At 33.1% G+C, this 25189-nt stretch overlaps 1 protein-coding gene across 1 annotated transcript in view; it reads left to right on the top strand.

The window, feature by feature from the left end:
- Nucleotides 1–25189, top strand: part of SPAG16 (sperm associated antigen 16) — a 943910-nt gene that overhangs the window by 51953 nt on the left and 866768 nt on the right. The window contains exons 8-9 of the mRNA XM_040641105.1: nt 1862–1931; nt 7468–7577. Coding sequence (XP_040497039.1) covers nt 1862–1931; nt 7468–7577 — 180 coding nt within the window. The remainder of the gene's footprint in view (nt 1–1861; nt 1932–7467; nt 7578–25189) is intronic.

The following is a 25189-nucleotide window of genomic DNA, read 5'->3' as shown; positions in this document are numbered from 1 at the left end:
TCAGTCTTTTGCTTGTTGCTGTTCAATTTTCCCAATACTATTTGTTGAAGAGGCTGTCTTTTTTCCATTGGATATTCTTTCCTGCTTTGTTGAAGATTAGTTGGCCATAGAGTTGGGGGTCCATTTCTGGGTTCTCTATTCTGTTCCATTGATATATGTCTGTTTTTGTGCCAGTACTATACTGTCTGGATGATTACAGCTTTGTAATAGAGCTTGGAGTCCGGAATTGTGATGCAACCAGCTTTGGTTTTCTTTTTCAACATTTCCCTGGCGATTCGGGGCTTTATCATATGATTTCACTCATATGTAGAATTTAAGACACAAAACAGAGGAGCATAGGGGAAGGGAGGGAAAAATAAAATAAGATGAAATCAGAGAGGGAGACAAACCATAAGAGACCCTTAATCATAGGAAACAAACTGAGGGTTGCTGGAAGGGGCGGGGGGATGGGATAACTGGATGATGGGTATTAAGGAGGGCACGTGATGTCATGAGCACTGGGTGTTATATACAACTGATGAATCACTGAACTCTACCTCTGAAACTAGTAATACACTATATGTTAATTAATTGAATTTAAATAAAATAATAATAATAAAAAAGACATAATGAGTAAATGTAAGGTATCCTGGTTGGGATCTTGGAACAGAAAAAGGATATTAGAAAAATCTTGGGGAGCCTGGGTGGCTCAGTCAGTTAAGTGTCTGACTCTTGATTTCAGCCCAGGTCATGATTTCAGGGTGGTGAGATAGAGCCCCACATCGGGCTTCAGGCTTAGCAGCGAGTCTGCTTGTCCCTCTCCCTCCCCCCACTTGTACTCTCTCTCTTTCTCTCTCAAATAAATAAAATCTTAAAAGAAAAACCTTAATGAAATTAGAAAGCAATATGGACTTTTTAAATAGTAACATAACAGTATTGTCTCATTACTTGTGTCAAACGCACTATGATAATGGATGATGTTAATGGGAATAAGTTGCTGGGTATACAAGAACTCTGTATTACATTGCACTTTTATGTAAATTTTATACTATTCTAAATAAGTGTATTTAAAATTTTTATAATCCATTTGGCACCCAAGAATAGATATACATTTTTTACTTTTTTTTTTCCATCCAGGCATTTCATGAGCACTAATCTGTAGGTTACAATTTATTATCTACTATTTTCAATTAATAAAGGAATGTTATTACTCAGTGATAGTAGGAAAAATGTGTGTATCCCTATATAATTAAACAGATTTTTTTTGTGTTGGTATAATCACATACAATGAGTGATGAGAGAACTCTTTAAGGTTGAGTTTTTAATTCAAGTCTATTGTTCAGGAAATATAGGTAAATGATATGCCACCAAACTAACAAATGTTCTTAATTATAAAACATGTTTAATAAAACAAGGAGTGTCTGTGGGCGGAAAATGAGCTAAGTGTTTCAGGAAAAACAATAGTCTCTTCATATTTTACTTCCCAACTAATACTTTCCTTATCTTTTATAAACAGAAAGATGAATTAAGTTGTTGTGAAGTAATTTCAATAGAGGAGAAACTTTTCTCAAAGTAGAGTTCTGGATCATTATCATTCAAAGTGTGCAATAGGTATTCTTGATTCAGGAAACGATGCTGTGAAATAAATGTTTCAGATGCTTATTTATAATGAATACCTAATAATTACCCATGGAATTGAATTTAACTTTAAATTATGTTTTTTTTGTTACAATTCATGTTTAAAATATTTTTAATACATAGGAATTAATCTGAGAGGTTGATGTTTTTATATCTTGAAGTTGATATTTAAACATTGCATTTTATTCAGTCCTTTTTGGGTTATTTTGTATATAACCCCATATCTTTTGATTTTATTTTTTAGATTTCTGGGCTTCAAGCAACACTGAAGCATATGGAAGTAGGGCATAATTACCAGGCTTCTGAAATTAGAGGTAAAAGTATTTGTACATGCCTTATAAATGGTAATGTTAAGGAAATAATAATTTCGTGAGTGGTACAAATGTTCTAAATCTTGATTTTGGTGGTGGTTTTATGCCTGTTTATTTTTGTTAAAACTTACCCAATTCTCTAAAAAGTATTCATTTTATTATATATAAATTGTACCTCACTATATTTGATTTAAAAAAGAATGATGGAAACTGAAATATAGAAAGGCTGCAAAATAGTGAATTTTCTTAATAAACGTAACATCCTGTCATTTACAGATGACTGTTCATTGTGTTAAATGATCAGTTAAAGCTTAAAAAAATAGGCAGCATTCTCATATTTGAAATTTTTTTCTTAGCCTTGTTTCAGGAGTTCCTATCCTTATATTTCATGTTAAAGAAATATTAGTTAAGCTCAGTTATACCTGAAGACACTATGGACCAAGGATGTTTATTGCAGTCATGTCTATAGGACAAAACAGTAAAAACAATCTTAATCTTTAACCACAAGTGAATGTTTAAGTATGGTTGCTCATACAACTAGAAATTCTTTAAAAATCATGCATAAGAAAACGCTCACATCATGTTAATAAAATGTTAAAAAATTAGAACATTTATATAGTATAAGTTCATGGCTATTAAATATATGCAAAGAAATGATACACACCAAAATATATGCCTAATTTGCATGATGTGATTATTTTCTACATTTTTTCCTTATTGCGTTTTTTATACAAAGAATATATATTTTTGTTAAGATAAAAAATTACTTGTTCCCATGTGTAAATAACTTTTAAGAATACAATCAGATGTAAATATGAAGGGGTAGTATCAAACTATCATAGTTTCAGGAACTCTAACTTCCCAAATGACTAAAGAATGTGAAAAATAATATATATGAGAAGGCTTAAAGGTTGAGGAACTTCATGCATTGGGTTGATGGTTGTATCAGTTAACCTCTAATGCTCCATTCTACTCCCAACTATTAGTTCGTAATTTTATATATTTATCCTTGGAATCTCTATTAAAATAAACTAATGGTTTACTGATAATTCCTTATGAAATTATATTCTATTATTTAATGTAATTTATAAATGAACATACTGCATATTTTTCTAAGTTACTTTGAAGATCAAGTTTGTAATTGTATTTTGATCTGTGATGTTTTGAAGTAGCTTTTGGTCAAAAGAAATAAATTTCGACCCAACACAAAGAAATAGGTTCTTTTAATTGAGTAATCCCAACTACCTGAATAAAATTAATTCCTTAAATTCTGTACTGAATAATTTTATGATCTTTTTAAACATGCATTCTAGTGTAAGATACGGGACTTGAAGTACCTTTTCCCAAGCTTCTGGGTTTAGCATTTGGCTGTGTCATGTCAGACTCTGTCATCTCTCTGATTGCCTGATCAACTTGGAACCTTACTTAGCCAGGAACTCTAAGTTGAAGAGAAGTTGATTTATTGGTTAACTCGTTGTCTCTCATAAATACTGTCATCCTTCACAATTATTTGCATATATTTAACTCCCTCTCCCTCTATTTGTTCATTTTAGTTTAATTTTTAAAAACTTTGTTTACCTGTCATCCATTTAAAAGTCTATCCATTTATTTTGGGCAGAGGTTAGTATGCCAGTAGAGATTCTTAAAATTAAATATTATTCACTCTGTACTTAGGGAACAATGAATTGACCGTCATTTATTCTAACTTTGGGAAAAAAGACAAATTAATTGTTATTCAATCCAAACTTAGGGATAAGACAAAAATTGAACTGATTTGGAGTAATCAAGTAATTTTAAGTATACCATATTTTTTATTATCAAAGTGATATGCCCATTTTAGAAATTTTAAGAATGACAAACTTTATTTTTAAAATTATCCGTAATTCTACTACCCAGAGAGAATATTATTAATACTACATTGCTGAACTTTCTCACCTGAAAAAGGTTTTTAGTTCTACATTTATTCTTGTATGGTATGTAGAATAGTAGAAAAATTCCTAGGAAAAACTATGAAATAGTGAATTATTACTGATTAGATATTTGAAGTGACAATTTTGTATAATTTTTCTTTGTTGTTATGAAATGCAATACATATCACATATTTATAAGAAACTATACAGAAAGCACTTTAATATTATGTATTATGAGATAAAAGCAGTTTTTTACAAATTACGTAATTTCAAAAAGCTTATTAATATGCTGATTCTGATATGTTTGTGTTGGTTATTAACTTATATTATTTTGCTTTCCTATAAGGTTGCAATTTGAATGCAATAATGCCTATTTCCGGGGTGTCTTGGTGGCTCAGTCATTAAGCCTCTGCCCTCGGCTCAGGGCGTGATCCCGGTGTTCTGGGATCGAGCCCCGCATCAGGCTCCTCTGCTGGGAGCCTGTTTCTTCCTCTCCCACTCCCCCTGCTTGTGTTCCCTCTCTCGCTGGCTGTGTCTCTCTCTGTCAAATAAATAAAATCTTTTAAAAAAAATAATGCCTATTTCCAAAGCAGGTTATAAAGATACATATAATTCTATTTTAATATATCTTATAACTTATGATAGGAAATTATGAATTCAGTATGAACAGCTAGAAATGGGAAATGTTAGATATAATGAAAAACTGTGAAAGCTGACTTCAGAGGTTCATAGAGGAAAAAGATGTCATATGGAGTAAAGCAAAGTATTCCATAAGGTTTTTAGCTTAATAAATTGATGCTTTTTAAGTTGAATATTTTGTTGCTGCTCAGAATTGCATTACAAGATGCCAATTTCATATGACTGTATGGGCTATATGGCCTAGGTTAGAAAGTAAAATTAAAGTAAAAATAAAGAATATTTAAAGTAAATCCTCTTCTCCTTTACCTCTATTTGCCTTTTTCTGAATTACAATTAGATAAGTGTTTAAACTCCTCATTTTAGCTTACATGTATCATAATCTCTTAGATATTTTCTGTTTAGCTCTCTAGACCAAATTGTGGATAATTCTTCAAAACCTTTTTCAGTTAAAGAATTCTCTTTTCAGCTGGGTTTAATCTGTAAGAGAGTTAGTGACCGGCACAATCCTTACATATTCATTTTTTAAAAAATTTTGTTTCATTTTTTATTTTATTTCTTTTTTTAAAAATTATGTTCAGTTAGCCAACGTATAGTAGATCATTAGTTTTTGATGTAGTGTTCAGCGATTCATCAGCTGTGCATAACACCTGGTACTCACCACATCACGTGCCCACCTTAATGCTCATGACCCATTTACCCCATCCCCCAACCTTCCTCCCTATCTGCAACCCTCAGTTTGTTTCCCAGGAGTCAAGAGTCTCTCATGGTTTGTCTGCCTCTCTGAGTTCTTCCCATTCAGTTTTCCTACCCTTCCCCTATTGTCCTCTGTATTCATGAATTTTTGACGTTCAGCGAGGAGGCTAAACATATTCAGTTAACATTGATTGAGTGGATGTGTGCATACATGAAGGAATTGTTGAATGGATGAAATATAGCACTGGAGGTACAATAAACAAAATTGCTATAAGTGAAAATGTGTTTATTTGATGTTTGCTTCATTTCTCTTAAGAAATTATACTTTCCTTAAGATGCTGATTGTGCCCAAATAAAATCTGGGAAACTGCACAGCACGAATCAGTAATATAGGCCTGTCATTAATAAGCATTGGGTGTGATAAACATAAAGATGCTATGATAGAGACATGGCATTTGCTAGGATATTACTAAACATTAAGAAGCATTATGTGGAATTTGAGAATTATATGCATTTAACCATGAATGTGACATAGACTTTAATGTCTGAGCCTCTTATTTGTTCTACAAATCTTTGTGCAAGTGAAAGTGATGTTTATCTGATGGAGAGTGGAAATCATGTTTGTACTTGCTACACCGAGACATAATGGAGAAGTGTTATTTCTTTGCTAATTCCACATGTATTCTGCAATGCTTATTCTCATGTTTTGTTTCCAAGTGTTGAATATTTTCCTAAAAATGATTAAGTGTGAACTTTTGTAATTTCATTTTGTTGTAGAAAAACTACATATACTTATAAAACAAGGTCTTTTTGGTTTTTGACTTTCATTTGTTATCCTTAACATTTTGTTTGTTTGCTTTCTTGATTTTTATTTTGTTTCTCTTATGAAGTGGTGCTTAGTCATGTTTTGCATGCTACCTGAGATCTGCTCATGTTCTTAGAATTACTTCCACTGCTTTCTCATTACTTCCCTATAGATACTACCATATATATTCTCCTCATATATAAAGGGGAACAAAAGGTAGTGACCTTGACAGGGTTATAGACAGGATTTTATGAAATTGTCCATGCAAATTGTTTAGACTAGTGGCTGTTATGTAGTAAAAAGTCAATAAGGCATAAATGCTAATTGTTATTATTTTAATTTATTGTCCTTATCAGGATGTCACTGTTGGTTGTTGAAAGGAGAATTAAATAAAAGAGAACTGGAAGTGAAAATTTTTCCTTATTGTCAGTGAGCTGTAATTGTTGCCTTTCCCCCACACTTTGACTTCCCACATGCTGTGGGGCTCTAACTTTTAGCACCACTCAGGGAGGATAGGCAGTCTGGATATCCACCCAAATGCTTGAAGTCTTTTAAGTACTTTCATGTAGAACTGTGTTATTCAATATTCTGCTTTTATGTTATTGTCAAGGTTATTTTGGAGTTTTTTTCCTTTGTCTGAAACTGGTACTGAATAGGAAAAGTCAGATCAGAAAGAATCTAAAAGCCAGCTATGTACTTCCTTGCCTTTATTACTCAGAATTCTTTGAGAACCTGGACTCATCCAGATATTTTTGTGTTTGTCTTTTCTCTATTATAAATCTAGTGTTATATTTAGAACATATAGTCATTTCTTTTATTTAAGAGTTAATGATTATAACTTTATTAGTTATTTGCAATTAGTTTCCTGTTTAGAAATAAAGGGGGAAGTTATGTATACCTAAGTAGTTATGTGTATAAAAGAAAGAGACTTTCCCTATCCTTTTATTTTTCTCTCATGTGGTTTTAGTAGGACTGTTCTTTATGTCCAGGAGAGTTTGGAGACCAATGTTACAACTACATTGGAATATTACCCAATGTTTTCCTTTCTGTTTTTCTCAACATTGAGAAGCATAAAGAATTATTATTTATTATTAATACAGTATCCTTTTAAAAATCTGTTATTTGTTATCCAATTCCACTTGAGAAATTTTGTCATTGCTTACCATTCTTTCCTTGACCCTTTTCAACTTGTATACACATTAAGCCTCATGACAGGAATTTGGATATAATATAATTGGAGATTGGCTTCTGTGATCTCTAACTGGCTCATCATGCCATTTCACTGACCTTGCAGTAATGACACCGTGAATTTTCGGAAAATGAATTTGACACCTCACTTAAAACATTTTGGTGGTATTTTAATATTATTAGTTTTAATACTTTAAAAAATACATGTATCATTATGACTTTGGCTTTCATATGTTTAGTTAAAATTATATTTATTGTGGAGAAACAGTATAGATACTAAGAATAAATTGTGTTATCTTTGTAGTTGTTCCTAATTCTGAAAAAGAAAATGCACCAGAAGGTCCTACTCAGAAAGGTCTTCGTGAAGCCAGGGAAAAAAACAAAGATAAAACAAAGATAAAAAATAATACAAAGGTATGACTTTTTGTTCTTGTTTCCATTAATTCATACTTAACTCTTAGATCTTCAGATCCATGAACTCGTATGGTATCATCATTTTATTGGAAGAGGAATTTAGAAGTTATAAATTCCAAGCCCCTTGGTTTATAGATAAAAATGGTGGTCCTCAAATGTTAGTAATATGTGAGGGCCTTATGCTTATTGGTGGCAGAGACAACTCAGTGAATCATTCTGCCACCTACTCCGACTTAATCATATGCATGTGTGCTCACCTACTCAGTTTTCTGTTTATTCTATCCAAAAGAAATAACTCCCACATCATCCCTTATTTCTTTTCTCATAGTATAACTTTAAACTTTTCTTAGTTTTCTTTAAAAGTAGAATGGGAAGAATTTTGGCCCATTAAAAATCTCCTTATATCTGAATACCTTTGCTTTGCAATCAGGCTGATAACTAAACAGGTCTATAATGATGAAAGAAAAATGGTATTAAAATGTGTGGTCAGAGATCAAAAATGAGGAAGAAAGAAAAGCACATAAAACCTGTAAGGAGTTTAATTTCTTGTTATGAAAATTGCATGAAAGTCTAGCTGAGGTAATGAATTCTCTTACAAAGTACATAGTTGTTTGAGTTCTAAAATACCTGTTATGTATTTACAAATGAAAATACTTATAATATTTTTAGTAGTAGTAATTCTGTAAGAACAATAGATTTTTATGCATTAAAATAATGTAATAAACCTTTTATCTAGCTAATATCAATAAAGTTTTTTCTTCAAAGGTATGCATTGAAATCCAGTACTATATATAATACTGAATAAGCTACAGACTAAACAATTTTGAGTTATACTTAGGCTTTGGTAATTACTTTGTAATATTCAGATTAGTACTTTACTGTTCCTCTATTATCACTATTAATTTAGGATTTATGTTGTTCGGGGTAGATCATTTCTTGTCAGCCATGCCTTCAAGCTTCCGTGTGCCAACAACCTCCTATCAGGATGGACCTTCCCTTTTTGCAACCATAAAGCTTTCCCACTCCTCTACCTGCCTTTGCATCTCTGCTGAATGCAAGCAGTGGTGGAGGATAAGTCTCTTGCTGTCAACAAGTAGTTCTTGTTCTCATTTGGGAACAGAGGAGCATATAAAGAACCCAAATGAAGAAAAAAATCAGAGTTAAGGATTTTCAGTGTGATGGTGGTGATTGTCACGAGGAGCATTTTCATCTTCTAATGGCATAGCATTCTCTTTAAGGTAGTAAGTCATACTTAGGAATGATTTGTTGATGCATTCACTACATGCTTATGGCTTGTAAGACTTTACATTAGTAACACAAAGTTGTTTTTGCGACAAAAAGCTACTACAATATGGGACAAACACATTAAATATTTATGCATCATATATTCTTTCAGCGCATTAAAATATTTAACACAATACCTACCACATGATAGAAAAATTTGGGGGGCGCCTGGGTGGCACAGCAGTTAAGCGTCTGCCTTCGGCTCAGGGCGTGATCCCGGCGTTATGGGATCGAGCCCCACATCAGGCTCTTCCGCTATGAGCCTGCTTCTTCCTCTCCCACTCCCCCTGCTTATGTTCCCTCTCTCGCTGGCTGTCTCTATCTCTGTCAAATAAATAAATAAAATCTTTAAAAAAAAAAAAAAAAGAAAAAAAAAAAAGAAAAATTTGGGCCTTACAAAATGGCGAAAGTGCAGAATAAATTGAATTCCTCCCCCCTTCACCAAGTAATCATTTTTAGTAATATTTCTCTTTTAATTTTTTTCTCTACAAGTTTGTACACTTTGATCAACATCTCCCCAATGTCCCCACCCTCCAGCTCCTGTTAACTACCATTCGACTCTGTTTCTATGAGTTTTTGCTTTTTTAGATTCACACATAGAAATGATATCATACAGTATTTATTTTTCTCTGACTTGTTTCATTTACATAATGTTCTCAAGGCCCATCTATTTTGTCACAAATGGCACAATGTCCTTTTCTCTCATAGCTGAATACTAATCCGGGTGTGTGTGTGTATAGCTAATCCATTGTGTGTGTGTGTTTATACACACATCATATAATGTTTATTCATTCATCCATTAACCAATAGGTTAAGTTGTTTCTATGTTTTGGCTATTATGAATAATGCTGTGATCAACAGGGAATGCAGATATCTTTTGGAGGTCCTGTTTTCATTTCCTTTTGATATATATTCAGAAGTGGAATTGCTGGATCATATAGTAGTGCTTTTTTTATTTTTTTGAGGAGCTCTCATACTATTTTCCATAGTGTTTGTACCAATTTACATTCCCATCAACACTGCACAGGGTTCCCTTTTCTCCACATCCTTACTGACAATTGTTATCTATTGTCTTTTTGATAATAGCCATTGTAACAGATGTGAGATATCACATTGTGGTTTTGAGCTCCATTTTCCTGATGATTAATGATGTTAAGCATCTTTTCCTGTACCTCTTGGCTATTTGTATGTGTCGTTTGGAAAAATATGTATTTCATTCTTTTGCCCGTATTTTAGTTGGATTATTATTATTTTTTTTTTGTTACTGAGCTGTGTGAGTTCTTTATGTATTTGGGTATTTACCCCTTATCAGATATGTGGCTTGCAAATATTTTCTTCCATTCCGTGGGTCACCTTTTCATTTTTCTGATTGTTTCTTTTGCTGTGCAGAGGCTTTTTTTTGATGTAGTCCCCTTGATTTTTGCTTTTGTTTCTTGTGCTTTTGGTGTCATGTCCAAAAAAATCATTGACAAGACCAATGTCAAGAAGTTTTTTCCTTATATTTTCTCTAGGAGTTTTATGGTTTCAGGTCTGATGTTTAATCAGTTTCGAGTTAGTTTTTGTGAATGGTGTAAGATGGATATACAATATAATTTTCCTGTATATAATTATCCAGTTTTCTTAAAACCATTTATTAAAGAGTCTGTCCTTTCCCCATTGGATATTCTTGGCTTCCTTGTCAAATGCCAGTTGACTGTGTATATGGGAGTTTATTTCTGCACTCTATTCTGTTCCTTTGGTCTATGTGTCTTATTTTTATGTCAATACTATACTGTTTTGATTACTGTAGCTTTGTAGTATAGTTTGAAAATCAGAAGTGTGATACTGCCTCCAGCTTTGTTCTTTTTTTTTTTTTTTTGGCTTGCTTTGGTTATTTGGGGTGTTTTGCAGTTTTATACAAATATTAGGACTTTTTTTTCTGTTAAAAATGCTATTGGAATTTTGAAAGAGGTTACATTGAATCTATAGATGGCTTTGGGCAGTATGGACATTTTAACAATATTAATTATTTTCAATACATGGGGACAGAATATCTATTTGTGTCTTCAGTTTCTTTCATCAGCGTCTTACGGTTTTCATTGTACAGATCTTTCACTTCCTTGATTAAATTTATTCCTAAGTATTTTATTGTTTGTGATGGTATTGTGAATGGGATTGCTTTCTTTATTTCTTTTTCAGTGATTTTATTGTGTGTAGAAACACAACCAATTTTTGTATTTTGATTTATTTTCTGAAACTTCACTGAATTTGTTGATTAGTTCCAAAAGTTTTTGGTTGAGTCTTTAGGATTTCTATATATAAGGTCATATCATCTGCAAAGAAGGTAATTTAGTTTTCCTTTCTTATTTGGATGCTTTTCAGTTCCCATTTATTTCTGGTTCTTGGGGGCAGTGTCATCTTTTCAATATGAAAAAAAGGAGCAAGTTCAACACAAAAATAGAAATCTGAAGTGTAGAATAGGATGAAACCAAGGGCAGGGAGGAAAAAGCAAAAGCAAGAGGAAGTGATGAGATGTTGCCCAAAGACAACAGGTCTGTCCCCTCTCCTTTGGGAAATGACTCAATATTTAGGTGGCAGTACACACCTTTCTCTCTCTCTCTCTCTTTCTCTCTCTCTCTCTCTATATATATATATGCATTGGTGTTTTGGGGGAGTAAGAAAAGTTGAGGATGGGGAAGACCTTTCTAGAGATGAGTTTCTTCCCATTCTTGACCTCCTCTGATTGGTGAAGGAAGGAATCTGTTTGGATTCTTTTTATTTCTTTAGCTTGCCTGATTGCTCTAGCTAGGACTACAAGTACTGTGTTGAATAAGAGTGGTGCAAATGGGCACCTTTGCCTTGTTCCTGTTCTTAGAGGAAAAGCTTTCAACCCTTCACAATTTGTTATGATGTTAGCTGTGGCTTTCTTATATATGGCCTTTATTATGTTGAGGTATATCCTTTCTCTATCCAGTTAGTGATGTTTTCCATTATGGAAGGATGTAGAGCTTTGTCAGATGCTTTTCTTGCATCTTTTGAGATGCTCATATGATTTTTTTTAATCTTTCATTCTATTAATATGGTATCACATTTGTTAATCACATTTGTTGAACTATCTTTGTATGCCAGGAATAAATCCCACTTGATCATGGTGTATGATTCTTTTAGTGTATTGTTGAATTCAGTTTGCTAGTATTTTGTTGAGAATATTTGCATGTTTCTTCATCAGGGATATTGGTCTAAAGTTTTCTTGAAGTATTCTATTCTAGTTTTGGTAGGAGGGTAATGTTGGCCTCATAAGACAAGTTTAGAAATGTACCATCCTCTTCAATTTTTTGGAAAAGTCTGAGAAGGATTGGCATTAACTTTTCTTTAACTATTTGGTGGAATTCATCATCAAAACCAACTGGTCCTGGCCTTTTCTGTTGGGAAGTTTTTGATTACTCATTCAATAGTCTCATAGTCTGTTCAGATTTTCCATTTCCTTATGATTCAGTCTTGGTAGGTTGTGTGTTTTTTGGAATTTGTCCATTTCTTCTAGGTTATCCAATTTATTTGCATGTAATTATTCATTGCAGTCTCTTATGATCCTTTGTATTTCTGAGCTCAGTTGCAATAGCTCCTCTTTCATTTCTGATTTTTTGAGTCTACTTTTTTTTGGTCTTAATCTAGCTAAGGGTTTGCCAATTTTGTTTATTTTTTTCAAAAAAGTCACTGTTAATTTTGATCTTTTTCATTGTTTTTATGGTCTCTATTTCATTTATTTCTTCTCTGATCCTGTTATTTTCTTCCTTCTGCTAATTTTGGGCTTTATTTTTCTTCTTTTTCTAGTTTTTTGAGGTATAAAATTAGCTTGATAATTTGAGATCATTCTTTTTTCTAATAAATGCATTTGTCACTATAAACTTCTCACTAAGAACTTCTTTTACAGCATCCCATAGATTTTGGTATGTTGTATGTACATTTTCATGAATTTTTTAATTTCCCTTTTTAAAAAAGATTTTATTTATTTATTTGAGAGAAAGAGCACACGAGTTGGGGGGGCAGAGGGAGAGGGAGAAGCAAACTCCCCACTGAGCAGGGAGCCTGATATGGGGCTGGATCCCAGGACCCTGAGATCATGACCTGAGCCAAAGGCAGATGCTTAACCAATTGAGCCACCCAGATGGCCCTATTTTACGCTTGATTTCTTCTTCAACCTGTTGGTTTTTCCGGAGTGTGTTTAGTTTCCACATGTTTGTAAAATTTCCAGCTGTCCTCTTGTTGATTTCTAGTTTCATGCCATTATGGTCAGAAAAGATACTTGGTATGACTCCAGTCTTTTTAAATTTGCTGACTTGTTTTGTGTCCTATCATGATCTGTCATGGAGAAAGTTCTTTGTGGATTTGAGAACATATATTGGATGGAATGTTCTCTTTATGTATGTTAGGTACATTTCGTCTAAAGCATGATTCAGGTCTGATGTTCCCTTATTGATTTTCTGTCTGGATGATCTATCCATTGCAGACAGTGAGATATTGAAGTCTCTTATTTTACTGTGGTCTATTTGTCCCTTCAAATCTGTTGACTTTTACTTAATATGTTTTAGTGCTTTGATATTGGATGTATATCTTATTGATGAACTGATCCCTTTATCGCTATATAATGGCCATCTTTGTCTCTTGATTCCATTTTTGGCTTAAATTCTATTTTGTCTGATATCTGTATATCCCTGCTTTCTTTTGGGTTCCACTTGCATGTAATATCTTTTTCCATCCCTTTACTCTGAGCCTATGTGTATCCTTATAGCTGAGGTGAACCTCTCATAGACAGCATATAGTTGGGTCTTGTTTCTTTATCCATTGATTCACTGTGTATCTTTAATTGAAGAATTTAGTCCATTTACATTTAGAGTAATTATTGATATGTAAGGACTTGCTAATGTCTATTAATTAATAGCTTTTGGCTGTTTTGTAGTTTTATTGTTCCTTTTTCCTTTTCTTGCTGCCTGCCTTTGTGAATTGGTGATTTTCTATGATGGTATTCTCTGATTCCCTTATCTTTATCTCTTGTAAATCTGCTTTATGTTCTTCTTTGAAGTTACCATATGGCTTACAGAAAACATGTCCATGTTATGTACATAGTGACTTAACTTCGATTACATGCAAAACCTCCACCCTTTTGCCTCCCATGTCTTTATGTTTTAATGTCACAGTTTATCCCTTTTTTTATGTTGTGTATTTGTTAAGAAATTATTGTAACTACAGTTATTTTTAATCTTTTCTTTTAACTTTTATAGTACAGTTAACTGGTTACTACATCATCATATTACAGAATTAGAGTTTTCTAAATCTGACTGTATATTTGCCTTTAGCAATGTCTTATATATTTTGATAAGGTTTTGTGTTATTAGTTAGTGTCCTTTTATTTCAACTTGAAGAACTCCTTTCAGTATTTCTTGTAAGCTATGTTTAGTGGTCATGAACTCCCTCAGCTTTTCTTTTTTTGGGAAAGTATTTCTTCATTTCTGAAGGATAGCTTGATAGAATGTTTTTGACTGGCAATTTGTTTTTTGAAGAACTTTTACTGTATGATTCCACTTTGAATTGTTACGTAAGATTTCTGCTGAAAAATCCACTTATAGACTGATGGACATTCCTTTGTAGTTATAATATTATTTTCTCTTGCTATTTTTAGAATTCTCTGTCTTTGTTTTTTGACAGTTTCACTGTAATGTACCTTAGAGAAGACTATTTTGAATTGAAATAATGGGGTGATCTATTAGCTTCATCAGCTTGGATGTGCATGTTTCTCCCCAGGTGTGGGAAGTTCTCAGCTATTATTTCTTTAAATAAACTTTCTACCCTTTTCTCCCTCTCTTTTTCTGGAACTCCAATAATCCTGATATTGGTTCTTTTGATGGCATTCCATAGGTCATGTGTACTTTCTTCACTCTTGTTCATTCTTTTCTCTTTGTTCTTCTCTGACTGGGTTATTCAACAATTCCTATCTTAACTCATCTATTCTTTCTTCTGTTTAGTGTATTCTGATGTTGATGTTCTCTATTGAATTTTTCATTCCATTCATTGAATTCTTCAGCTCCAGAATTTCTGTTTGGTACTTTTTTTGGTTTCTATCCCCTTGTTAAATTTCATTTATGTTTATGTATTGGTTTTCTAATTTTTGTTGAATTGTCTTTGTTTCTTGAGCATGTTGAGTTTCCTTAAAATAGATATTTTGAATTCTTTATGGGGTAAATTGCAGATCTCAGTATGTATTCCAGTAGAGGAATAGAAAAGTTATTATTGGAAAGGTGTTGCTCTCATGGGCACTATCATGAGTTCTTCCAAATCCCCTCCCAACTCTTCTAAGGAACTTCTTTTCCTGGGCCAGTGCTTCCCCTTGGGCCAGCTACCATATTACCTCTAGTGGTACAGTTTATTGTTTCTTTCTACTTGGGTCTCTTTTCCCTGCCAGGCTGCCCTTTAGATATTTTTAAAAACAATTTTAGGCCAATATTTCTACTAGTATCATATTCTGGTCCCTGGGTTTCATTCCCCTGTGATCCATTGTTAAAAGGACACACAGTATTTCCCCTCAGTAAGTTCTTTACCTTGCTGTTGTGGACTGCACATTTGGCACAGATCCATTGTGTTTTCCAGCTGCAAAGAACAAACATTCAGCTCCTGGCAGGCCCTGTTAGTGGCTCATACACTGGGTTTGTGACTATGATATTCCTGCCCTGTGCTTCTCTTGGAGGGGTAGGACACACATGAGGGCTTTCTCTAAAGAAATCCTTGTTACATATACTCTGCATCTCTTAACCCTCCTACATCTTTAATGTGTGTAAAAAGTTGAAAAGTGTCAACTATTTTTAGTTAAATCTTTTAAAATTTTTGTAAATGGTCTAATACTTCCATTGGACTATAGAAAGTATTGAATCTTGGTGCTTTTGTGTAACTTCTAATTTAATTTCCCCATCATTCTTTTCTGTATAATCTTTTAAGTATTTTTAAGTATTTTTATTATTTAAGAGTTGTCAAATTTCAGCTGAATGTAGCTTGATGAGCTTTTATTTTTTTGTGTTTGTTTTTCATATCTCATATAACACAGAGAAGAACTTTCCAGTTTCAAGACTAATGTTCTCCTTTAGCTTAGGGAATTTCTTTTTTATTATTTTTTGAATCCATAGTTTCTTCTTGCTTTTTATGAAATTCCCAATAGATAATTTTAGACTTATAATCAATATTTCATAAACTTTAACTTTTCCACTATATTTTCCATCTGTTTGTCTATTTTGCATTCTGATATATCTTCTAAACTTTGCCTTTTTAACTGCTTAGGAATTGGCTTTATCTGATTTATCACCATTGTTATTTTGATAATTCTCTTCTCCACTTCCAGGATTATGTCTTGTTCTCCAATAAGGCCTTTCTCATAGAAGCCCGTTATTCATTCATAGGTATAATTTTATTTCTATCTCCTTGAAGGCAATAGACTTTTTAAAAAATGAGTTTAATCTCTTCAAATTCTTTCCTCCACAGTCTGTCTTCATCCTCATCTTACATTTTGTTTTACTATTATAATTTATTATTTTTATTCAAATGACTAGGGATCCTTGGTTGAAAATTCATATTTATGAAGTGACTAGACTAAGCTATAGAATTATCGCAGGTTAGTAATTAAAGAATTTAGTTCTCTGTCATAATCAAAATTCCAAACTGGCATGAGTTTCCTCTGCATTGATAGGTGTGTTAGGGCTGACTGTGGGCTCACTGTAAGTGGATGAGAGAGTCAGCTGCCAGGGACATTGGAGTAGAGGAGGCAGGGAGGCTGGGCAGACTTTAGCACCAACAGTGGCCAAAGTAGATAGAGCAATTTTGGAACATTGGGGTTGAAACACATTGGTATATTTTACTGAGGCTGCATTTCCTCTCCCACACCCTACACTCATATCCTGTCACCCTCTCTTCCATGTAAGTTGCCAGATCTTTGTGTGTGTCTTGGTGGCAGGGGTTACTTTAGTGTCATTTCCAGCTTTGCTTTTCTTTCCAGTCCTGTATCTCCCAAGGTAGTCTGCCTAATTTAGGGAGTTCTTTGGTTTTAGTCTACATGCAGAAGCATTATCATGTGTCCTCTGTATAAAAGTGAGGAAGAAATAGAGACAAAAGAATGATTTCTTTTGCAATTCTGAAAGCAGTTATTTAATGAATTTTTCTGATGTTTTGCTTCTTCATTCAGGCAAAATCAGGAAAACACTTACGGCTTAAGTCAGGGAAGAACTATTTTAGATCTTTTGAACACGGTAACTTTAATACATGGAATTGGTTACACAAGTGATTGAAGAACTGAGATGTCAAATAGGGGACAGGGCGACTACCCAGAGATTAGCAACAGCAGAACACTGCCACCATCTTTTGTGTTGGAGACACAAAACGGCATTTGGTAGGAGGACTATTAAGTAGGAGGCTGTCTAGTAGGAGTTGGAACCAGGTAAGGGATGTAGAATATGAGAGAAGGAACTTCCAACACATAATGCTAGGGGAGGTATAAGCAAAAAAAAATGTTTATATATAACACAAAAATGCTCATAGCTAAACAATCTGCTTCCAGTCATGATATGTAGTTAATAATGCTGCTTCTTTTTTTAGTGCTCATTTAGTGTTTGCCTTTGCTTAGCCAGGATTTTGCCTGTTTTGAGGTCTTTATCTGGTGAGCTGACCTGTATCTTCAATCTCAAAGGGTGTGAGTATTTAGTAATCCTGCTATCTTGAATTGTTGTAGTTTTCCATTGACATCTACTAGTTAACATGGAAGTAATAACATGTGACCCAGATTTTTTGCTGAGTTCCAGAGGGTACTCTCCATATCCACCATTTAAGCAGCAGTCCTGTCAAAGAGTACCAAGCGATCACAGAGATACTTGAATCACTAGATGGCAGACTTAACTTTTAATTGAATGGTGCCTTCTTTATATGCCACACTAGAAGCATTCTTTCATTTTGAATTAAGCCATCCAATAGCAGAGTCCAAAGTTTTGGGGCAGGAAGCAACATCTTTGTTGGTTGGTTATTAGACATGATAATGAGAGGGGCTACTTCCATTTCTGTGAACTCTTGATTTCCATGGGCTATGCAAGAACAACCTTGCATATTGTTATTTTTAGACTAACATTGTAACTGACCACTTCTTCAGTCAGTAGGTTCAATGACTGGAAAACTGGCTCAGGTCTGAAAACCAGGCAAGAAATTGTGTCTTTTTATGGAAGTGGCTGCCCTTAGCATCCTAATGATTCATTATTGATTTCTTCTGTTTATACAGAAGTGGCTTCTCATTGTCCTAGCCTTTGAGGTATTATGTTGTAGTAACTGTCTCCCTAGCTCTCTGTGGATTAGGCTCTCCTGACAGCTACTCTGCTCTTTTTCATAATTGTGCCTACCGTGCTTTTGACCCCTGAGTGCTCCCACCTGGCCTCTCTTTATCAGGCTCCTCTCATCCCCATTGCTTTAAAGGAGCTACATTCTCTGGTAATATCTACCATCATTCTAGAGGAGAGTCACAACTGAGCTTTTCAGTGATGTTGCTGCCCCTCTTACAGTTACAATCCTTAATGGTTTTGTAGTTGGTGTATCTTCTGGTCATTCTTTGGGCTTTTCAGCCTCCATGGTATATCTATTCTCTCATGCTCACTTCTTTCTTTTGATCCTTTTTGCATTATTTGTCATGCATGGTAGTTTTGGCATGTCTATTTCATTTAGTTAGGCCATCATTTTTTTTTTTTTTAAGTTTGTAAGAGCTATCCTAGCATCATATTAACATGGGGGTCCTTGCCATGCTACTAATTCATAGGAGAATGCTTTAATATTAATAAACTCTCCCTTGTACAACTTTATGTTCTACCTCCCTTGTTTCAAAAGCCTCAGGGTCCAGACCTGCAATATTCTCTTGGCACCCACAGGTACATATTGGCTAGTTCCTGTAGTTCCTTTGGGTATAGTTCTTTTTCTCTTTTAACAGAGGCAATACTTCCCTGGCTGGGTTTTATTGTGACTTAAATGGATTTCAGTCAGTTAGCCAGAGAGGAAGTGGGGGATATATTGTAGGAGGAGCATGAGTTGCCTTGCAAGGCAGGGGATAAAATTGCCTTTGGTCAAGGAAGGCATACTAGCCTTTAACAGGGAGGAACAGGTTATTTTTGCAGGTCCAGAGAGCTCAAGGAAATCTGAAGACTCAAGATTTTCCAGTCTCAGATTTCTTCATAGTAATATCTGCCATGAATGTTTTTCTTCATGCTTTTCAACAAAATTATGCTGTTGCTATCAAAATAAAACTTTTAAAAAGAATATTAATTTCACAAGTACCATAGATGGCTCAAATTAAATTGGGTTGTATTCTGAAATTCTTTTTGGTACTCAGAATAAATTAATTTTCTCCATAAAATCTGTGTTATAATTAGAGTTGGTTTTCCTAAAGTGAATTTCCTAACTTATAATCTATTTTCAATATAACTTCTTTGCTGATGATTTTCAAACATTCATATTATCATATTGTAGCTTTATAGCAATAATTTAGCTATCTACAGAAATTTCCATTCTGAACTATTACCATTACCTCAAAATTAACATGACTTAATTTACAAATCTCATCTTATTTCCCAAATAGGCTAATTTCTTCATTTTTGAGATGGCTTTTAATAGTGTCTACATTCTACCAATTCATTCAGTTCAAAATTATGGCATGATTTTTGATCCCGTCCTTCTGGTGTCTCCTACTCTCTCATTAGTGTTGTACTCACATTACTTGACAAGTTCCGAGTTTCTATATGGGGATGGGGGTGGGGAGTGGAGAACTAGGAGTTAAAAACTTGTTGGACCAAGATGTGGTCCATATATACAATGGAATATTACTCAGCTATGAGAAAGAATGATTACTAAACATTTGCATCAACATGGATGGAACTGGAGGAGATTATGCTAAGTGAAGTGAGTCAAGCAGAGAAAGACAATTATCATATGGTCTCACTTATTTGTGCAACATAAAGAATAGCAGGGAGATCATTAGGAGAAGGAAGGGAAAAATAAAGGGGGAGGGGAAACAAAGTGGGAGACGAACCATGAGAGACTATGGTCTCCGGGAAACAGGGTTTTAGAGGGGAGGAGGGTGGAGGGATGGGCTAGCCTGGTGAAGGGTATTAAGGAGGGCATGTATTGCATGGGGCACTGGGTGTTATACGCAAACAAGAGATCATGGAACATTACGTCAAAAGCTAATGATGTACTGTATGGTGACTAACATATCATAATAAAACAAAACAAAACAGAACTTGTGGGAAAGGGCCTAAGGAACGTATCTAGAAGTTTCACTTGCAGAACAAATTTACTTGTTAAATGTTTATTTTGGTTGAATTTGGGGGATCTGATGGAGATTATGAGGGGCTTTCTTTTAAAACCACCCCCAAACCACCAATTTCATTGCTTCTTTTTCCTTTTAATTTTCCTTCCCACCCTTCTAAAACTGGTCTTCATGGACTACCTTAGCAGCCTTCTAGACTGTCCTCCAGTAATCCCCTCTGTGTGGCATTAAGTATTTCTTTCTGAAACTTTGCCACTATATATTGGTCTTCCTTAAACAATTGTATTTTTTTACTTCTCAAACTAGTTAGGTATGTGGCTTCCTAATATGCCATATTAGTTACATTATGTAGTTCTATAACATTATAAAATTCCTTCTATAAAGTTGAGTTAATATGAGATTATATTTGGGGCACCTGGCTGGCTCAATCAGTGGAGCCTGTGACTCTTAATCTCGGGGTTGTGAATTTGAGCCCCATGTTGGGTGTAAAGGTTACTTTAAAATAAAATCCTTTGTTGTCTGAGAAACAAACTGAGGGCTTCAGAGGGGAGGGGGATGGGGGAATGGGATAGGCTGGTGATGGGTAGTAAGGAGGGCACATATTGCATGGTGCACTGGGTGTTATACGCAACTAATGAGTCATCGAACTTTACATCAAAAACCAGGGATGTACTGTATGGCGACTAACATAATAAAAAATGTTATTATAATAAAAAAATAAAAATAAAATCTTTAAAAAAATGAGATTATATGCTTTAAAGCTAATTCTTATAGTTTAAACTTTTTTTTTTTAATTAAGGAAACAATTTGAGTCAATACCGGGAAAGCAGTTTTCTTTTGTCTTTAAGGTAATCAGTGGGGTTGCTAAAATAGTCGATGGGTTTGTTTTTGTAAAGATAGCTATATATTATAACATAATTTCCTTCTATCTGTGAAATATATTTTACTCTAAAGGAATTTAGAGCCATTATACAATTAATTGGATACTTTGCAAACACATAAGTCACAGTTAAGAGGAAAAATACTACTTTATTGAGACTTTGAATGGTTATTATACATGTGAAATTTTCAATGTGCCAAAATATTTATTAAAGAGAAGCAGAATGGAACAATTCCATGTAGATTTTAATAGTTCTGAAAGGTAATATTTATGTGTAGAATTTATTTTTCATTGAGGGAAAAACAGAGTTATATGACATCCACTGAAGTTCAGCTCTGCTGTTTTAATGACTCCCTGAAGCTTACAAATACAATTTTTATATAATTTTTATGTATTAAAAACTTACTACTTACCTTGTGTCTTGAACTATGTATTCAGTGATCATGCAGGAAAAATGAAAAACAAAACAAAAACAGTACCATTGAAAGTATTTCAAGAAAGTGGGAAGTAAATTAAGAAAGATAAGGGACTGCTACCTTGCTCCTTCCATCTTTTTACTACCTGATTTAATGCTTGCTCTCTTTTGGATTGGAGTACAGACATTCTTTTTTAAATGAAAAAATCTTATTTTTTATGCTTCTACATGAAACAGACATATGTTTTTACTGGAAACCCTGTTTCAAAGTATTATAAAGATATTATGAAAAAAGTAGATATTCTCCAGATGGATAGGGACAGAGGATATGTTGGGAAGGATATCTAAACAGTACATACATACAAAAAAATTTCAAAGTATTTTATAACTTAAATGTTCAAAGTTAAGAGAAATTCTTATATTTGGGAAATAGTCATATTATCTTCATATTTAAAGAAATTAAAAAATTTTATTGAAGGAGTAATTTAAAAATCTTTGCTAAAATTTTTTAGATTATTTACCCTGGCAACAGCTGGTTTAGCAACAATTATTTCAAGCTTATTATAAGAAAAATCTTTAGGTAAAGTGTAAGTATTTCCATTAAAATGGCTTTTAATTGCAGTTAACATTTTGTTACCTTATTTTTTAATCATTTAATTTTATAAGTTTATTAATAATACATGTTCTGTAAGAATAGCTTATCACAGCTTAGCTTTTAATACCAATATAGCTATTAAACTACTTTCTCATAAGATATGGATGATTTTCATATTTTCCTATTTATCTTAACTTCTTTTATATATTCAGAAATGATATATATATGAATATATTTATATCAATATATATGTATATATCTTCTGTTAGGGAGCAGAAAGATATTTTTCAGCCTTAATTTAGTACTTTTATAACTACCCTTGCATAAGTTAACTGCTGTAATCCTTTTTCCTTCAGCATGGCATCTGTTAACATAGTGTAGCATGTACTTTGGCAGAAATGTTTTAGATTGTGAATTATTTTGAAGCCTAATCTGTATCTGAAATTCAGGTCTACCACTGCATTACTTGTACAAACCTGGGCAAATTACTTAACTTCTGTGCTTCCATCTCTGTAAACTGGGAAGAATACTATGTGCATCGAAGGGTTTTTGTCATGATGCAATAAAATAATATGTGTAATATACCTAGCACAGTACCTATCACAGAATTTATACTTATAAAAATACAGTGTTTTGGTAGGAAAGATTATCTACCAAAGATAAATAATAATTAATTGTTAATACCATTTTATTCTTTTATGTTAAATATGATATTGGTAACTCTGACTAGAAGTCTGTCAAAGACTTCCAAATTCATTCCTTTTAAGCATTTTTCTCACTTCATTATATAATGACTTGAAACATTTTGCAGTGGCTTTCTAGATTATCAGTGTAGTTTCCCTAATTCAGATTATATATGGAGATACGAAAATTAGAGCATGATAAAGGCTAATTCTGATGTTCTATTGTTTGCATATTTCCTGTTACATATTTGAAAGTGCTGGTATAGCCATAAAGATTGTACACAAGTCTCAACTTCTTTAGAGGCTATTCAGTATTTTGCTTCACTTAATTAAAAACTGATCTTAATTCATATCTTTGTCATGACATTCACCAATGATTGTATAGATTATAGTTTATTAACTATAATGATAAAATGTGAAAAGGAGAGAAAGGGTTCCTTTAGCTCTGATAAGACAGTGTATGTCATCTTCTGTTATGCCACACTGAGCATGCTAATGGTGTACTTCAAGAGCAGTTAGATGCACTTACATGCAGATACTTTGTATTAGAGTGAGTCTAGTTGCAGTTTGTATAGTATTCTTGAATATTGCTGTACAGTAGTCATTATTATTTTTTGCCTAAGCCTCATTTTGACTAGCATTAATCAAGGATCTGGCTGACATTTTGTTAGTAACTGTGAATCTTACATTAGGATGTTGTATCAGTCTATTTATCAGACATAAAGTTGCTAAGGAAATTAGTTTTGCATTTTCTTTAGAGTGTGAAAATGTGGAAGGTATTAAAAAGTCTACAACCATGTGCAAATGGGAATTTTATTGCCTATAATTTGATAATGTTGAATGTCTTCACCAGTCGAAATAATAATGCATTAAAAATCCCTGAGGAAATATATTAGTCAAATATTTATTTATAATACCATGCCATGTTAAATACATAAGGATTAAGACAACTTGTTTATAATTCTGAGTAGAAAATCAAATAAATAGAAATACATTATTACACTAAATATATTCTGCTTACATAAAAAGAAATAAATATGAATCAATAAAAGCAATTAAGAAGTACTAATTATTCTCAGGTTTTAAACTATACTATTTATTTTGAATTATGCATAAGTGTGGATCATTTAGAAAATACAAAAATGAGATTGCAATGAAAACATGCTCAGGATTTTACATTTTGGAAACTTCAGTCACTATCTGTATTATCTATATTTAAAAGTAATACTTTATGAAAAATTGTGAATTTGTGGATTAAATATTTCACAATTAAAAAAATAAATATGTTCAAGTAATATTTATTTAATTTAAATATATTATGTATATATTTGATCATAAATATATATTATTATATATTATAAATATGTATAAATAACGTAAATGTTAGTTACACACTATGTAGTAGTCGTCTGCAACTTGGTTTTTCATTTGGCATTTGTTTCTAAGATTCCTCCATGTTGCCATATGTCGCTGTATTTCATTCCACTATTTAGTTTTCCATCTTGTTATTAACACATATTCAATTTCTTCCCAAAGTCTTGGTCTAATAAACAATGCTTCCAGAAATATTCTTGTATATCTCCAAGTGCCCATATGCAAGATTTTCTGTAGGATACTAATACAGGAGTGGAATTGCTGTGTTATTGGGGATAAAGATTTTACTGTATGGTGTCATATTCTTTTCCAAATTAGTTGAACATGTTAACAAACCCACACACACAGTTTCTATTACTCTTTCCTTTCTGGCACTTGGTATTGCCAATGTTTTTAATTTTTGTCAATCTAATTAGTAAAATACGTTACCTATTGGGTCTTAATTTTTCTGATTAGTTAAATTAAACATGTTCTCTTTTATTTATGGGTTATTCATATGTTAGCTTCTGTGAAATATCATTTCATAAGTTTTGATTTTTTTCAATTAGGTTGTTCTTTTTAAGTATATTTGAAATATTTCTTAGATAATAATTCCTTGATCAGTCACATGAATGCAGGTATCTTGTCCCAGATGGTGACTTATATTTATTTCTTCATAGTATCTTTTAATGAATAATTGTTCATTTTGTCATGCTTTATATCTTGAATATACACAATTTTATTTAAAAAACACAAAAAGTTCTTTATTTTAATGTAGTCAAATTTATTAATACTTTCTATTATGGAAGACTATTGACAGTGCTTAAGAGATTCTTTCCTATCCCAAGGTCAGAATGCTATGCTTGTGTTTTTTTTATTTGCATATTATTTATTTTCCCCTTTAACCAGATATTTTAGTGCATAATTCCTAAACACATAGATGCTGTATTACATTAACACAATATAATTATTTGAATCAAGAAATCAATATGTAGGGGCGCCTGGGTGATGCAGTCGGTTATGTGTCAGACTTGGTTTTGGCTCATGTTGTGATCTCATGGTGTGAAATAGAGCCCTGCGTCAGGGTCAGG

The sequence above is a fragment of the Ursus maritimus genome, unplaced genomic scaffold (assembly GCF_017311325.1).
Source record: "Ursus maritimus isolate PB19 unplaced genomic scaffold, ASM1731132v1 scaffold_1, whole genome shotgun sequence".
Lineage (NCBI taxonomy): Eukaryota > Metazoa > Chordata > Mammalia > Carnivora > Ursidae > Ursus > Ursus maritimus.
The sequence above is the reverse complement of the archived record's forward strand: the minus strand, read 5'-3'. Positions and strand labels throughout refer to the sequence as shown.